Source organism: Brachyistius frenatus, unplaced genomic scaffold (assembly GCF_029030835.1).
Source record: "Brachyistius frenatus isolate BFR_SWC_R1_liver_20210118 unplaced genomic scaffold, ASM2903083v1 Contig_18, whole genome shotgun sequence".
Taxonomy (NCBI): domain Eukaryota; kingdom Metazoa; phylum Chordata; class Actinopteri; family Embiotocidae; genus Brachyistius; species Brachyistius frenatus.
The window spans coordinates 195624-211875 of record NW_027210617.1 but is presented as its reverse complement, the minus strand read 5'-3'; the positions used below and the strand labels follow the sequence as shown (position 1 = coordinate 211875).

At 41.5% G+C, this 16252-nt stretch overlaps 1 protein-coding gene across 4 annotated transcripts in view; it reads left to right on the top strand.

The window, feature by feature from the left end:
• The window catches only part of opa1 (OPA1 mitochondrial dynamin like GTPase), a 36715-nt gene that overhangs the window by 15256 nt on the left and 5207 nt on the right, over window positions 1-16252 (top strand). For all 4 annotated transcript variants that reach the window (XM_069694656.1, XM_069694654.1, XM_069694655.1 and 1 more), the window contains 8 exons: window positions 375-540; window positions 836-988; window positions 1262-1370; window positions 1953-2032; window positions 2271-2411; window positions 2612-2728; window positions 2842-2935; window positions 3662-3772. In XM_069694656.1, the coding sequence (XP_069550757.1) occupies window positions 375-540; window positions 836-988; window positions 1262-1370; window positions 1953-2032; window positions 2271-2411; window positions 2612-2728; window positions 2842-2935; window positions 3662-3772 (971 nt within the window). The remainder of the gene's footprint in view (window positions 1-374; window positions 541-835; window positions 989-1261; window positions 1371-1952; window positions 2033-2270; window positions 2412-2611; window positions 2729-2841; window positions 2936-3661; window positions 3773-16252) is intronic.

Below are 16252 nucleotides of genomic sequence, written 5' to 3'. Positions count from 1 at the left end.
GTACAGCTGTGTTGGGATTTGCAGTCAAGTGCAATCACAGTAGTTCTGACTCCAGAAGTGAAAGCATCTTAGCCAAGAACGATCCCCCCTCGCTCATTGTTGTCCTGTCCCACCAGGTGCCCTAACTGAGCTCAGCTGGACACCTAAAAGTATCTTTAGATCAGAACACCTCCATCTCGCATCCGTAACTAAAAAAATGATAACCCAAAACCCGAACATGTTAGCATGCATCAAAATTAAAGTTAAGGTTGTAGCACCCTCGGGATATTACCAGAACATGGAGGACTGAAGTCTCAACTAGCTCCAGAGTGTGGTACATATCATCATATATCTGTTTGGAAAATTCATGGGTCATTTTTTTTATCTTCTTGCAGGGAATCTATCCTGCAGAAGAAACTGTGGGAACGTGTTTCCACTCACGTAATTGAGAACATTTACCTGCCTGCTGCCCAAACAATGGACTCCGGTACCTTTAACACCACTGTAGACATCAAGCTCAAGCAGTGGACCGACAAGCAGCTTCCACACAAAGCACTGGAGGTAAAGCAGACAACTAACCCTGTTAATCAGATGTTAATTATTACATAAAATAAAGTCGGATTTTGGTTCAATAATGTTTTGAGTTGACTCTCAGCTGTTAAGAGGACGTTTCTCATTTCAAATTGGTGAAACATGTTTTAATTGGTATTGTTCTCTTTTCTCTATTTATTTATTTATTATTGCTACGTTCGGTTGAACTCTGTTGACACAATCTGTAGAATTTGTAAGAAATATGGCAATGACCTTAATGTAATATGAGCCCTCTTCTTTCTTTCAAATACTTTGCCCCCGTCAGGTTGCCTGGGAGACATTGCAGGAGGAGTTTGCCCGCTTCATGGCTGAATACAAAGGCAAAGACCAGGATGACATTTTTGACAAGTTGAAGGAGGCTGTGAAGGACGAGAGCATCAAGAGGCACAAGTGGAATGAGAGGGCCATGGACAGCCTGGTAAACACACCATACAACACTCACCCTGGGTGCAAGGATACAGAGAGCGCACACACTTGTCGATTTTACTTCTTTAAGCAGACACAACTTCATGATAAAGTCTGACTCGCATAAAGAAACCGTTTTTGCTGACATTGATGCAAAGAAGCGTAGCTTTTAACAATATCTACTTTAAAAGGCACATATGGGACCGTACTTAATATGGATTGTGATTATACTGCAGCTCAACTAAAAATTTTATTTTTCTCTTTGCCCTGTGTATGTTCGCATCAGAGGGTGATCCAGCACAATGCCCTAGAGGACCGATCCATCACGGACAAGCCCCAGTGGGATGCAGCGATCCAGTTCATGGAAGAAACGTTGCAGTCACGCCTCAAAGACAGTACGCTAGCTATGATGGCGTCATACGTTGGCCCTCCTTTCCCATCCTAACCATGTCATACCAGGCAAAATATAGGAAAAGGAAAGCATTAACACAGTCGGTGTATTTATTGTCGTTTTACAAATACCGATGCTAAAAACAACAACAAGCCTTATTTTGTTTTTATTTTCTATGATCGAAACACTAAAAGTGACAGTACTGCTCATTTGTTTTTCCCCCAGATTGCACACTAGTGAGTTGAATGTATGGAAATGGCATCCATTTACATTGCCTTCTGTACCTGGCCGGCACATTTCCTCTTTTACATGAGACAAGTACAGTAATACAGTCAGTACAGTCTGATCCGCTGAAACTACAGAACAAACTCCTACTTTGGCCTCAGACATTATGATGACAAACCAGACCGAACTAACATTGAAGTGGTCATGCATTTGTGCTGTGTTCTACTCCCTGTTTTTACATGATTTATATGATCATGCATGTTTGCATGAAATACTTTGGCTACGGAAGACTACTCAACATTTATTACCATCTAATTTTGGTTCTTTTCTCCGCGTCTTTGTCTCTCTTGTCCTTCTGTAGCTGAATCAGTAATCCGAGACATGGTGGGTCCAGACTGGAAGCAGAGGTGGATGAACTGGATAAACCGTACACCAGATCAGGTCAGAATTGCAGCGTTTACCTAAAAATGATGGCCATGATGGTGCTGTGGTTTGACAAGCACCTCTGAAAATTTGAAGTGGAAGAGTTTTAAAGACACTTATAAGATCCAATGGTGTATATTCATGTGCATGTAGTTCATAAATCCAAGCACGCAATACGTAAAAGAAATCCTTTGCATCTAAATATTATTTTGCCACCATTACGACAATGCTCAAGCACTTCTCTGTGACTCTGTAGCACATTCGTAATGAAACCAAAAATGAGCTGGAGCGCTTGCTGAAGCTGCACGATGAACACACAGCCTACTTGGCCAACGACGAAGTCACCACAGTCAGGAAGAACCTGGAAGGACGAGCGGTAGAAGTTGACCCAGTTCTGGTGAGATCAAAACACCTGATAATCTAAAGGTTTTCGGACGAACACATTTATGTTGGAGTTACTGATTATTGTGAAAAGCCTTGTTGTTTCTCGGGTCATTTATTTTTTGCCATCTTGGTCTTCAATGAAAATGGTAACAGTGACAGCATGCATTACGTCTGCCATCCTTTAACTGCTGGAATACTTTAATACCCGGGCAGATAAAGGACACGTGGCATCAGCTGTATCGCCGACACTTCTTGCAGAAGGCGCTAGCCCACTGCAGCCTCTGCAAGAGAGGTTTCTACTATTATCAGAGACACTTCGTCGACTCTGAGGTAAGCAGAGGGGATGAGTTATCCTGGGTTGTCTTTCTGTTCCATCTTTGTCTCACCTGTATTCTTGGTCAGTGTCTAAAACATTGAAGTGTTTTTCCTGTGGTTTCCTCCAGTTGGAGTGCAATGATGTGGTTCTGTTTTGGAGGATCCAGAGGATGTTGGTCATCACAGCCAACACTCTCCGACAGCAGCTCACCAACACTGAGGGTAAGGACTGGCGATTTACTCACAATACAACTGTTCTACAATGAGATTTCCTCTGTTTACATAAAAGCAGCAATTGTTATATATATGGTTATGGTTGAATAACTGAATATCTACATATCAAACTATTTGCCTATATTCTTTTATACCAGCATTTTCCTGTTTATCAGCCATCAACCTTTTAAATTTTATTGAATTATGTAATTGCCATGTAGTTTGGTTGGGCTCTTTCACACTTGTAATACAGGTGGTTGTTGGAAATATTACTGCTTTCATTTTTAGCTTTTTCCGCTGAAGTAAATTGTTTCATCAGTGAGAATTTGGGGCAAAGATTCAACTCTTACGTTCAATGAACACAGATTTTTGTTGTTGTTGTTGTTGTGTTTTGCTTGGGTTTTTTTGGTCAAAGAGTAATGATCAAGTGGGTCAGATTTGGTTGACTGGGGCAGCTGCGTGACCTTTACTATTGGCCTGAGCTTTGTGATATATTTTACCTCGGCTCCATATCCAGTTATCCAGATTGTCAATAAATATGCAATCATGAACTGAATGCTTAAAACTGCCCATTGTAAAAAATAGACAGATTGTCTCTCAACCATTTTAATGAATGTAAAATATCTCGATCACATAATTCAAACAGAACATCAACAGAAAAATCCACTGCAGTTTTGTTGGATCAGGCATTGATTATCATTCTTTGTGTGTGTGTTTGTTCGTTTGTCTGCTCAGTGCGCCGTCTGGAGAAAAATGTGAAGGAGGTGCTGGAAGACTTCGGGGAGGACATGGAGAAGAAGAGCCACCTCATCACTGGCCGCCGAGTCCAGCTGGCTGAAGATCTCAGTAAGACACACAAATACTTGCGCAGCAGAAAAGACACAGCTTATACGCCGTATTTGAAAATTTGAATTATTGTCACATTTTAAACTTGTCGCATTGGTGGTTGTTTTAAATCACGAATGTAATTTTGATTCTATATAACAATCGTATAACTTACTCCAGCTTGCTTGCATTCAAATACTGAATGCTCACAAGTGCTCAACTCATGGTATGGCATATTAAGTAAAAGGATCCATTATAGGAAATCTCAAAGTTGTCAGTAGGTGGCAGTGGTCCTTCAGGAATCTGCATTAACTGGTCTGATTTACCAGTATTAGTAGAGGCAGGTTAAAGCGTCTCTGAGGTCAACTGACAAGCTGCTTTTCAAGCTTTTTTTTTTTAAGAGGGAATCGCTTTATTATTTTCTCAGACACGTGTCAGATCTTCATATGTAAGCAACAATGTTTCATGTTGTATATTTTGTTAAAATTTTGAACTAAGGTGAGCCTATTTAATGATCCCTGCAAGCTTTAGAGGCAAAACCTAAAATGCTTTTCCCATTACGTGTACACCCTTCATACATGGCTGGCCCCTGGAGATATTTAGACATAAATATACTTTACATACAGGTCTGTGATGACGTCCCTCGTACGTGTAAAGGTGTTTCTGCGGTATATTTGGAAGCTATTATTGGCACATAGAATAGAAGGGAGCTGAATGTGTCTGTTCAACCACCACCAGCCATGCTCTCTGTTAACACAACCATGCTGATTAAATGCGGCACAATTTGCAGACTGCTCGTGTTCCTAAAAGACAACCTCAGACTTGTGCTCTTTTTCTTTCTCTCTGTCCATCAACGCATACGAACTATCACAACGACACAAACACCTTGATTTTACTGTTGGGAATATCTGAATGTGGTAAAAAAAAAAAAGTAAGTCGTGTCAAATGGGAAAACACGTTCTAAACTGCTCCGGTAGCCTTAGGTCTTCCTGCATACGCGAGAAATGCGGTTCCAGTGATGAAGTGTTGACACCCACTTGGCATGTGTTCTCGATTAATTCACAAGTTATGTTATGTTATGTTATGTGCATCAACAAAAAGGAAGAATTGTTTATTTTTCCCTTAATTTTCTTAAGTAAATGAATCCTCATTTGGAAAAATTATTCTGCCTGCAAAGGTCATGAACCAGACCCATATATTGTAAATAAATGATATGCTTTCTCTGGGTTCCATTTGTTATGTGGAAAGGGTTGGATGTGGCTTGTATGAGTCAGAGCACCAGCACTGCTTTGGTCTCCGTTTTAGCCGAGCGTTAACGGTAACCAGAGATGGATGGAGAGGATTTCTGCGCTTTTGGCGCTCGTGCAGACACGCGTACAAATAACTAGCCCTCTCGTTGTTGAGGATTAGTCATGTCTTGGACTGTGCCACCAGTTACATGACCAGACCTGTGCATACTGCCTGGTGTTTCCATGGATATCTAAATCTAGATTTACACAGAGTTGATTGAGGCACACAGACTGTTGGTCAGCACCGCCACACAACGGTTGCCGCGAGTGTTATACATGACACTTTCTTCCCTTTTTTTGGTTTCTTTGCGAGTAGCATTCAAGCTAGTAACACTCTCTGGAAGGGCGATAGAAACAGGCGACCCATCCTCAGTCTGTGGGATACTTGTGTGAACTTGCTTAAGTATGAATGTGCATTTGCACAAATAGATTCAGAATCCGTACATGCATGTTTTTCATTTGTTAAAATGCGCTTCGTGTTTGTACAATGACACTGTGCACTTGTACTGTATCTACTGTGTTAGTAAGTTTTGAAAAACCTTTCTTGGCGGTGAACCCATATATCAGCTAATTTTGACTTGTCAAGGCTCCTAATTATAAGTTGGTACAATGAGTCGTCTCTCCAGCAAAGCTCTGCTTGCTAAGCAACTGCCGTACTCACAAAGAGGCCTGCAAGGCTCGCTGCCATTTCCGAACTTTCTGTGTGACGCACGCACACACGCACGCACACACGATGATAGTTCCTGTCACCACAGGGGGGCACACTGACAAACATCATTTACAACACACCTACCTCGAAGAATAAGTTGCACAATAAAACACCAGAAATACCTGCATGACCTTTTTTAGGGAACAGTAAAATGCTTTAGATATATAAATTAGAGGTAGTAATTTAGTAATTAAGAATATGATGAATGAATGTGCTGTTTTCTGAGATATCCTTTGAATAATAAGTCTGAGACAGAACACCGCTCATTGCGATCTGAAAATGACCCCCTTAAAAAATTCGATACAAAAGTGTATTTGTTTTGGTAATACCTGGTGCAATCTTATCTCAGACTTTTATGATTTTTTTTTTTTTTTTTTAATTATATAAGGCTGGATGACTTCAGTCATGGCTGACTGGCAATATTTTTCTAAATGTAAAAATTCGTATTTGCTTTTCTTCATCAGTAATAATATTTGTAATTCCTCGAATCCAATTCCGCCTGAAATAATAAAATGTGTTTAAAAATGTTTTTTTTCATAGACAGGTTCATTTACCCAACAAGAAATTCTTAAAATGCCATCTATCCCGACCCCTCTACAAATATGCAAATATTTGTATATTTAAAAAAACAAAAACAAAAAAAAACTAGTGCATACAAGATGTCCCCAATATTTGATTATTGGCCTCAGTTTTTTGATGTCAGAAAATATTGCTGTCCTTGTACAATGTGTATGCGATCTGAAAGTGTTGTGAAATGAAACTAGAGGTAAGAGAATAGATGCTAACACAAAGAACCGAGTCCTGGTAATCTTTGGGTTTAAGCACTGACTGTCTCCCGCAACATTCCCTCATTTTCATCTGGATGGAGAGTTTTGTTGCATGTTTCTCCCCATGTCTCGTTCCTCTTATTTCCTTTGTTTCCTGTCTGTTCTCCAGTAAATGCATAAAATGCCCCACAGAAAAAAATAATGATATATATATATATATATATATATACATATATATATATATATACCACCACTCTTTTTGTCTCATAACTTTAATATTGAACTGCTCTGGAAATATACCTCTCAGCATGCTTATAACACTCAGACCTAATTCCATGGTGATGTCAGATTTTGCTTTTCCTCCTACTAAGAAAATGTATGTTTCACAGTTTTAGCTTTGTCAGTCTGTCAGGTTGAGTTAGTGGGTGAGTGGAGGATCTGGGTCATTAGCTGTCTGACACTTTGCACTGGGCTTTTTGTGTAATACAGCCTAGACCCAAGTGTGTGGGCAGGAGTATGTGGGGCCATCAGTCTAGACTGAACTGCATGGCTGATGGGCTTTAACCAAAAAGTTCATGCCACAAGTTTTCTGTGCAAAACTTCTAGTTCTACTTAAGTGTCTTTTAGAGAACTGTTGTACGTTTCATCTCTAATTAATTATGTATTGACGTGTCCAGTTGATGTCATGATGTTGAAGTTTCCAGGGGCGAGCTTTAACGATTCTTAATTAGTAGTATCAGGAGTGGAATAAAGCTATTACTGTTGCTATTAGCAGGCACTGCACCTGCAGTCTTTCAGTCGGAGGAGTGTGCTAAATAACACCAGTCTTTCACCACAGTTATTAAGTGTGGTTATTCAAATCAGAGGTTGAGAACACTTGATAGGAGCCGCACAGTCATGCAATACTCTTCAGGGAAAAGGATTTGTCCCTGTCTGTCTGTGAAGTTACCTTATTCAATGTATTGTGAAATCATCTTTCATGCAAGATGTTGTGTCTCCCCCCGCCCCCGCCTTCACCCTTCAGACCTTTTTAATGATAGCAGGTCATATTGCCTCAGGCCCAAACTATGGCCTGACCCTGCAGGTCAACCAGCTAATACCGCAGGCCACTTGATCCAGCTAGATCTTTCTGCCACTGTTTTGCTGCCTCTGTCAAATTCTGTCCGACTGACCCCGTCTTCCCGTTCTCTCCCTTGACATAGGGAGAGAAAACACGTGGGAAATCGGAGAGGAGAGCCCTGTTTCACCTGACAACTTCTCCTATAAGAAAGGGAGGGAAGAGAGGAGGGAAAAGAGGGAGAGCGAGGAGACGGGAGAAAGGATAAACATAGTTAACAAAGGCAGAAATGTGCTCCCGGGGGCAGTCTGCTGTTAAGCTCTGTTTGCCCCTACTCGCAGACAGGTCCAACATTGCTCAGGTTACAAACACAGGTCAGGTGTGTGCGTCAGTGAGCGACAGCGTAAAAGCACCGTTAATGAATGGTACAGTGTACACTGCAGAGGTGTGTGTGTGTGTGTGTGTGTGTGTGTGTGTGTGTGTGTGTGTGTGTGTGTGTGTGTGTGTGTGTGTGTGTGTGTGTGTGTGTGTGTGTGTGTGTGTGTGTGTGTGTGTGTGTGTGTGTGTGTGTGTGTGTCAGTCAGCGTGTGCCAGACCAGCTGTATGGCACAGTGCCGTCTCTGGAGCAAAGCCCAGGCCTAATGTGCAAGCACAGGCCTCTTAGGAGACCACTGGTCTGTCGCTTGGCTGCTTCATTGGCCCTCACAGAAACAATGCTTTGTGTGCGTGTGTGTGTGTGTGTTGTACTGGAAGAAGGACTGTGGTGCCTTATCTGAGAACGTGCACTATGTCACAGTGTTTTCAGAATTACTGCTCTTTAAAAGAAGTGTTGCATATCAGATTTAATACTGTGAGCTTCCAGACACTTGACTTTCATTTGCAAATCATCACTGATAACATAGCCTCTCCTTTCAAGGAGATGTTGGTAGAATTTAAGGGTTGAGTTATTAAGCTAACAATGTTTGTATTCATGTATTATTCCTTTTCAGTTTACCCCTTATTACCTTGACTGGTACACGGAACAATAAGGAGTATGCATTCACAGAAATCCCCCCCGCCTGTCGCTTTACTTACAGTGTTTGCAAATTGCTGTGTAAATGGAGGCCGGAACAGTTCTTTTTTTCTTCCTTCACTCCACCTCTCCCGCTGTCACATGAATCGGCCGTTCATGAGCGGGAAGAAGCCGTTTCCAGCTGTCACTCCCTTGTTGGTAGCTTTTTATCCGTCTTGTCACATTGATGAAGAGCTTGTGTACAGTGCACTGGCACCAGCACCTGAATACACAAACACACGTTTGAATCTCTACCTTTGTGAGGACCTGCAGTCCCAAGCCTCTTAACCTAACCCTTAACCATCAGAACTAAAACTCTCACCCCACTCAGCCCCAAGGTATAAAACTCAAATTGGTCCTCACAAGGATAGACATACAAGTACACTCTCACTGACATATTATTACGTCATGTCTTTTCTTTTTGAGGGTGGTTGTTTAGTTTGAAACCTTAGTCATGAGAAAGATGTAATGAAATATATATAATATAATATATATATATATATAAATATATAATATAATATATATATTGGCAGTTTCTAAGCACTTTTAAAGATCCAGTTAAGTTCTTGAAAACAAACAAACCTCACTGGATAATTTCCCCCCCCAAAATGATTGCAAGTCATGCACTTGCAGCAGCAAAAAAGCAGTTATTTGCGTGTGTGTATATATACACAATATACTCTCAGAGGTTTAATTGACAATCAATATATTTAGCGCTAGTGTTGAGGATAAGTAGTAATATGAATCTTTTGTTTTATTTTAACTGTAACTTTTTTTGTTTGAATCCTTGTTGACAGTCTATGATTTCTGTTACACCCAAAGTTTGGCATTTTACAACACCAGAATCAAGTCTGTTAATATCACCCTTTGGCTGCTGGCAGATTTTTGATTACGCTGACAAGGATGAACAACTGGCCACTGCACAACCTCGTACGATAAGTTCATCGTCTTCACTGGAGGCTTGTTGGCACTGATGAACCCAACAATGTGTGGAAAATTATGGATTTCAGCTTTTGTGCTGAGGTTGTTTGAGGGTTAAGGAATTAAAGGTGTCAACAGAAGGTGTTCTTCAGAACACTGGTAATGTGTGAAGTGCTCACGTGTTTGCGCATGCAGTCACTTTCTCCTTTTTCTTGCGTGGAAGCGGAGTACAATGAAGCTCTGGTTGTCTGGGCTTGCTCACCGGAATGCCTCTCTCAGCCTCACGCTCACTTCGTTTCCTTTAATCTCTTCCCCCTGGTCTTCCTTTGAGCTGCTTCCTCCAGAGTGATTAGTGAGGGCTGAATGAGAAATGCTCCTCTGTTCTCCTCGGCTGTAAGGGATGACATATCATCTAGACCTGCGTTCAGGAGAGAGAGTATCACAGAGTGTCAATATGTTTTTGTTTGCGCGAACCTTTCAGCCAGTTCACCTTTTCTGTGAGGCTTGAAGGGAACGTTTGATGAGGCATTAATGCTTCTGTGGCTTAAATGGTTGGCCATCTCTTGTAAGTTTTAACTGTCTTGAAAGAATGCATTTATTTCTGCATATACGAAACGGAGTCTACGCCAGAGAAATATCATAGCATCTGCTTAACTCCTGAACTTCTTATACCGAACTGCAATGACAACATCATCGCTGTCTTTTCTCTCTGAATCGCAAACTCCAGTAAAAACAGTTTACAATATACATGACAATGGTCTGTATTAGTTCTTACAAAAGCCAGTTTAAACAGTGACTGAGCAATTTCACAATACATTTCAGTATATTTTACCACATGGAGCTGCACTATTTGGATGCTACTGATGACGTAAGCTGTCCAAGCACACTCAGGAAGGAATGAAACAAAACATTGACCAGTTAACCGTTTTGCAGGAATTATTTCCATCACCTTCTACTTCACTTTGTTTTTACATTAGACGTACAACCAGGGCACCCGCTCATTAGGAATCCAGTTTAAATTGGTTTAATTTACACATTAAGCAGAAAATAGGCCTGAGCATTACATAAGCAGTAACATACTTAATCCCAGTACATGTACAGCATCTTGTCAAGTGTATTTTATCTTTTGTATTGTTTATTTTAGTAAGGTCATGACTGCACTTATTTTGAAAAACATCTAAAATGCTAATATTGTGGCACAGTTTAAAAAAAAAAAAAAAAAAATGTATTCACAATCCAATTTCTTTTCTAGAATATCACTTTCTCAATGAAATAACAAAGCTACTTCTTTGCTCAGTTGTCAACTAAATCATGCATTCCCCATTATCACCTCATTATCATACGTCTCCTCTGACTTGTTATTGTTATTACTTCCTTTGTGATTTGTTATAGCCGAACACCCAACAGAAGTGGACTAATAGATAGATTCTCACCCGCTGCACCAACACTGATTCATGGCATTGAGACCACAGATCAAAACACCATTTTATGAAGGTGTTTGATCTCCGACAGTTGATTGGCTACACTAACGTATAAATGGAGTGATCACAGAAATGTAACTTCGTAACTCTGGAATCAGATGTTCATACAGAACCTGACAGTCTATGAAAGTTGGTAAACAATACACTTTTTACATGTTTGGTTTTAACATTCATGCTAAAAAGCTAAACTTGTGTTTTGTACCCACTCAGGACAAAATGGGTTCTCTAAAAAAAAATGTTTACATGACTCGACATGGTCCGGTCCGCATTTTGGAGCGTGGGGGAGTTCTGTTTGCAGCTGGATAATAAGCAGACCGTCTGCTCTTTCGCACTTAGTCTACATGCGCTCTTCCTTAACTGTGACGTTTATGAATTTGAATTGCTTCGTGTGTTGTTTTGTTTTCCATCTACACTGCGGTCTGTTGTGGCCGCACTACCCATCGCTCCCTCTTTCACACTGCCTTATTTCTCTCATCCCTTGACTCTTCTTTCGCTCCCTCTTGTTTTCCACCCTTTTTCTTTCTGTACTACTTATTCTTCCTGCCATAATCCTCATTGTATTTGAAATACATCTGTCCCAGTTACAGTGTGGTTCTGTAAACTGAGAGGTGTCGTTTTCCTACTGTAGAAGTTGTTGTTGTTTTTCAAACAAAGGAGAAAAACCTCAGGCTGAAGAATTGCTGCCAAATTATCCATTTTCTCCTCAGAAGCATACAATACACAAACAGTAGATTCTGAAATGTCATAATACAGCCAGAAATGAGGCTGCCCGTTCTGCATTTAATCAAATTTTGTTGTGTAATCACTGTGGGAAACGACTTCCGATATGAATAGACTTATTGTGTTTTTATTACATTTCTTGAGTGTTTTTTTTCCACATTTTACGACAGCTGTTTTTGCGCTGTGCTCACTGTCCTATTAGCGCCGAACAGAAAAAAAAAAATCAAAGGCATTTTTGTTGTCATATCTGGTTTACTACAGAAGTCTGCTTCTCCTTTTATAAATGATTTCCTGCTGCTCTTGTTTTGATACTGCCCACACTGTATACAGTTGCAGAAATTTGATCTTTAATATAGTGTTTGAAGTGGTCTTACATTAAATACCGCCGTTTAAACTTGTAGCTTTGAAGTCCAGCGTTTGACCTTGATACCTTGTATTGCTCCAGTTATTCATTTTATACCTTCTTTTGCTTTTATTCCCTCCTTACCGTTGCTCTCGGAGCTCTGTCTTTCGATGTCCTGTCTGTTATAGACGCAGCATATTATCTACTTTAAGTATATATTTTTGAACTGCTGTATAATGCGGGGATCTACGTCCTTCAAGAACCAGGAATGTCTTTTCTTTTGCACAGACATATTGTGCGCACACAGGCAGCTATCCAGCATCTGATTGTGCAAGCTCTTGCTTACACAGCTGTTGATCACTTGCCATGATCAGTTGTTGAAACAGGCTCAGATTAAGCACTTAATTACCTTTTCATAGTAGCTCAAGTTGAAAAAACATTGCGCAATAATGAATTTGTGGGCTTGACATGCTCTTAGCGTACATGTATTCCTAGCATTTAAACAGCTATCATTTAATTTGTTGATAGTATTTAGACAGAGTTATTCAGTTGTTAGCTGAAACACCATTGTGTCTGCTTTTGGATGTTCTCCCAGGATAGATACTCAGAAAATAAATCCAGTAGACCAAGGGAGCAAAAAAAAAAAGAGCAAAAAAAAAGAAAAAGAGCTGTGTGTTTTAGATGACAACCAATCAAGACGTGATGATGGAGGTGGTGATAAAGAAATAAAACGATGACGGAGACTGTGAAGTCATCTCTCATCCTCCACAGGGAAAGAGCGAGCGTAAGTGTGGGAAAATAGGAAAGAGAAAGATGTGGGGTGATGGGAGGGGAGGTTCAGGAAGGCTTCTGTTCACATGTTCCCAGCACAGTTTGGCCACCTGGGACCCATTCCCACTGATCGTCCTGTCACTCACACACACGCACGAAGATCAGGAAATCAGGTGCTAGTTGAGATGAGGTAATAGGAAAACCATACACCCTCGCTCTTTAACAGTATTTAGGCCGCAAAGTTTACTCTGAATTTTTTTTTTTGTGCCATGGCCTTACTGCCCTGAGAGATTAGTCTACCCTTCTTATTGATTTATCGTTGTCTGGTTCATGGACAAAAAAAAAAAAAAAAAAAAAAAAATGTGGATCACGTTTGTTAAACAGTATTGTGGCTAAGAACATGTTGTTCAGATAGGAGTGGAAAATACTTTAAATGTGTTTCTTGTGTGCTGTTGTGAAGATAATGCAGAGCCTTGTTCTGGATTACTTGCAGAAAATAGTCCAAATACAACAAACAACATATCAAAGCATTAGGTTCCCAGAATGTCTTTCACAATACGAATGTTAAATATGCGCGTGTAAGCGTAAAGGAAGTTATTCTTATTCTGGGCAGTTTAAAAGTCCCACAGTAGCTTTTATCCGAGACGATGACCCCTTTAGAGGTAACGGAACTACTTTGTTCATCTCTGCAATTATTGGTGCTTTCACACTTGTTAGTCTGTACTGTGTTTCGAGTACGCTTGAGTCCAAGATCCAGTATGTTTGATAAATGTGAGCCGTGCATGACGTGCCTGTTTGGACGAGGCATCAGAAATCTGGCTGTACTGACATCGGGCAGTGTACCGCTCGAGGCTGTAACCTCAACACATCTCAAACATAAAAAAAAACAACCTCTCTCTGCAACGCCAAGTCGCCTCGGAAATCTGCAAATGCGGGAAGATTTCAACACTCACATCTGTTTCTTGGCAGTCGAGTGTGTCGAGTGTCTTCTTTGTCTTTACCGCCAAAACAAAAGCAGCTGTAACGTGAAGTCCTCCTCCATTGTAGTTAAGTATGTTGTGAGAACTGTATGATTTGGATTTGGCGCACATTTTTATAGTCTGTACAACCACAGTGTGGATGATGACTTAAACGTTCTTGGGTACAGAACAAGAGTTGGGTTGGGGGAATAATCATACTCTGTCACGGGACACATTAATTGTACCTAATGCGGAAGCGCCCTAAAACACCTGCAGTGAAGTAGATGCAGCCTGTGGGCTTGAACAGGCCTTTTCTAGTGGCTCAAAGGAATTCCAGGTGCGATACATGGATGTGAAGGCGTGTGGGGTCCAGAGCAGCTGGAAAACATGTATTTACCTGAGGGCAGCGGGGGGGGGGGATCTGTCTTATCTCTCCGTGTCGCCATGTTTGATCGGCCGGTTTGGAGTCGTTGCCGCGTCGACGACCGACCGAGACAAATGGAGTTGTCAGCGGCCCTGTTTTCATCCAGTAATGTTTACTTGCATGTGTATAGTGTGGAGTTCATCAGCAGTTAACTTTGTCCACAGATCTGAAGGGGGGAGTTTTTCTGAGGGATTATGACAAGATCTCAGTTTAAACCAGACTTGACAGCCCCACATCCCCAGGCTCATGTGGATTGTCAAGATTGATTGCCACTTAGCCTCAGTGCAGGCCTCAATTTTGAGTGCAAAAGGTGAGACCCAGAAAACTTCAGACTCCTGAGTTGCTGTGATTTACACCGTGAGTCATAAGTAGACTTACTGTCTGAGATCTGTTCTTTTTTAAGAAGATCTATGGGTAATGATGGTGACTGTTTACTAATAAGTTCCAGTTAGTCTGTGTTCTCTCCAATGCCTTAACTTCATTTACAATTGCTTTTGTGCCTGTTCAATTAAACCCATCAGCGTTAGACTTAAATCCACCATCTCCCAATTTTTTTTTGTCACCAGTATCCTCATCTTTACAACCTCCTGCACTAAAATCTTTAACGTCTGGCCCTTCAAAGGCACAAGAATTGCTCGTCAGTAAAAACCCGTGCCACGCAGCCCAGCGACGGTCATCACCTGGCTCTTTTCAAAGAAATCTTTCCTGCAATTTGCTGTTTTAGTTTCGTCTGCCCTCTGGCTGACCCCGAGCTTTGACCCATTCAGACCTGTGCATGTCTCTCCCCAGGTTGGGCTGCTCTCTCCCAGGCATCTGTTTTCTAGATAAGAGCCGTGAGTGCAAGGGCTGATTCATTGCTCTGTCAATGACATGGTGTTTGGGCCGTCGACATCCCGCTCTCCCTGCGTCCATGTCTCCCGTGGCTCAGCTTTTATAGCGTGACAATCCAGATTTAGTGACAAATGAAGCAGCATGCTGAGGAAAAAGGCTTTTTCTGTTTGTTACATTAAGGGATCCGCTTTCAAAGAAGGAAATAGCAGACCGTTTAAACGTTCACTGTCCCCACCTACACTGTGACCTTGGCAGTCACGAGATATAAAAAAAAAAAAAAAGTTTCTTCGTGAATGATGACGGGTTGGGACAGGAACCAAACCCCTCACTCGTTCTCCTTAGTGACCATGCTGTGAACTGCTGCTCTCTCGTCGGTAAAAAAAAAAAAAAAAACGTCAGCGCGGCAGGCGAAAGTAGCCTCAACCTTGGCACCAATCTTCATCCGCTGAAATCTCTCTGTTGCCACTTCTTCATAACAAGCAGCCTTTCTTTTACGGTTGCCTCCGTTTCACATCCAGTGAGGAAGAGTGGCCATCTCCCATAGGAAGGGGATTAGTTTTTTTTTTTCTGCTTCACAGTAAGTTACAGGCCTCTCTGTCCTGTCTCCCTCTCATCTTTTTCTCTCCTCTGTTCTCCCTCTCCTCTGTGTTGGCTACTTGTCCAGCAGGGCCACACAGTCTAATTACAGGTCAATTAAAGGCTTTCTCGCTCAGTCCTCCTTCTGCCAGCGCTTCGGCCACAGCGGGCTTAGGGGACTCTACAGAGTGCGAGTGAATGAGATATCATTTCATGTGGAGATCAGCCGAGAGAAGGCCTTGAAAGAGGGGATTTGGGGAAAAGGCTCCCCTCTCTTTTCTCTCAGTCTGCCAGAGTCCCTCCACCCTCGGCAACCCACACACCACCAAGCATCTTAAAGAAGGGGCCTCTGGGATAGAGGCCAGAGGATTATGGGAATATTCATGACCAGATAAAGGGGTGAGCGGTTGAATGACTGTGTTTTGGGGCTCATCTCTTAGGTAAACAGGAGCCTAAATGGAGTTTTAGATTGCTACTCCCGCTGCTCAGTGAGAAACAGGCAATGGTGACTGTCCACTGTTTTTTTGTTGCATTTCCACAGGACGGTGAAAAGAGAGCCTTGTTGTGGCTTTTTCTCCCTCTGGCTGCTGTCTTTTGGTAGC